At 70.8% G+C, this 1,343-nt stretch overlaps 1 protein-coding gene across 1 annotated transcript; it reads right to left on the reverse strand.

Moving 5' to 3' along the window:
• Positions 1-10: 10 nt before the first annotated feature.
• Positions 11-760, reverse strand: LOC106147705 (AP-1 complex subunit mu-1-like; the record flags this gene model as incomplete). Its single annotated transcript, XM_013510254.1, has 3 exons — positions 601-760; positions 252-394; positions 11-156 (listed from the first exon to the last, which is right to left on the reverse strand). Coding segments are annotated over exons 1-3 (434 nt in total), but the record flags the coding sequence as incomplete, so codon positions are not given.
• Between the last annotated feature and the right edge of the window lie 583 nt (positions 761-1,343).

Raw genomic sequence — 1,343 nt, forward strand, 5'->3', positions numbered from 1 at the left:
CCTGCCCAGCCCTGGCCTGGGAGGCGGCCCCGCGTCCTGCCCCAGCCCGGGCCCTGCCGCCCCCTCTGCGCCTCGGCGGCTGACCTTGATCATGTACTCGATGCGGCTGTGCGAGTGCTTCTCGATCACCGACTCGATCCAGATCAGCGGCTTCACCTGCGGGGATGACGGGCCCACAGCTCAGCCGCTCCGCCCGGCCCCGGGCGGGACACGGAGGCCCGGGCGGCCCAGGAGCAAGGCTCGGGACTCACATGCGTGTTGAGCCGGTAGGACATGAGCTCGAACTCGCCGTCGGGCGGGATGAAGGAGATGGTGCGGTCGTTCTCGAAGCGCGACAGCCGCACGCACTGGTGGAACTTCACGTCCTCCAGCTCCACCGACTTGCTCTTGCCGCCTGGGGACGGGCGGGCCCCACCCACTGGTGACCACGGTGGCCCTGCCGGCCCGGCCCAACCCAGCAGGAGGCCGCCCTGGACCCCAGGGGACCTTTGCCGACCCGCCCGACACCACACTGCCTTGGGGAGGGAAAGCGGCGGGTGCCCATCCCGGGCCGCGTGTGCGCCCCAGCCCCGCAGTGATGACGTGTCCGGCAGCACTCACGGCCCGTGTTGTCGAAGAGGACCTTGTCGTTGAGGCCAAGGCGCAGCTCTGGCATGCCCGACAGGAACACCCGCATCTTGATGGAGCCCACGATCTCGCTGCGCAGCACATTGCCGTTGGCGCTGACCTGGCGGGGCAGGGCCATGGTCAGCCCTACAGGGCTGCCTGGCCTCGGGGACACCTTCGCTCGGGGCAGGAATGCAGGGTGTGCACACTGGGCTGGGATCCTCCTGGCTCAGCCTCCAGAGTGCTGGGAGGACAGCCTTACGCCACCGTGCTGGGCCAGGTTGCTACCCGTGCTGTCCTCGTACCTGAGCAGCCCTCTGGGCAGCCCCCCTCGCAGGCCCTACCCGCGGCCGCCTGAGCCACGGCCCGGGCCTGCGCCCTGCCCAAGCAGCCCTGCGCACCTCCAAGCTGCACCTTCTGCCAGCCTGTCACCTTGGGGCAGGTGGCAGCCGTGCTCCCCTCACCCTAGGCTTGGGACCCGCTCCCCAGCTGCTGGAGTCTCCTAGCCCACGTCCCCAGTGACAGTGGACACCAGCCAGGTTAATGCCAACCAGATCCTGTGTGCCCGATGCGGGGGCAGGACAAGGACGGGTGCCCGGCTGGTGCTGCCCGGGGGCTGGCCCTGCCCATGCCCACGAGAACGGGCCCGAGCTGGGCTGCTGGGCAACGCGCCCTGGGGCCAGCCGGCCAGTGCACAGGGGCCGCCCCACTGAGCTCCCCCGCGCCCAGGCCCGGCA

Source organism: Chinchilla lanigera, unplaced genomic scaffold, assembly GCF_000276665.1.
Source record: "Chinchilla lanigera isolate Chin_1 unplaced genomic scaffold, ChiLan1.0 scaffold02190, whole genome shotgun sequence".
Classification (NCBI taxonomy): domain Eukaryota; kingdom Metazoa; phylum Chordata; class Mammalia; order Rodentia; family Chinchillidae; genus Chinchilla; species Chinchilla lanigera.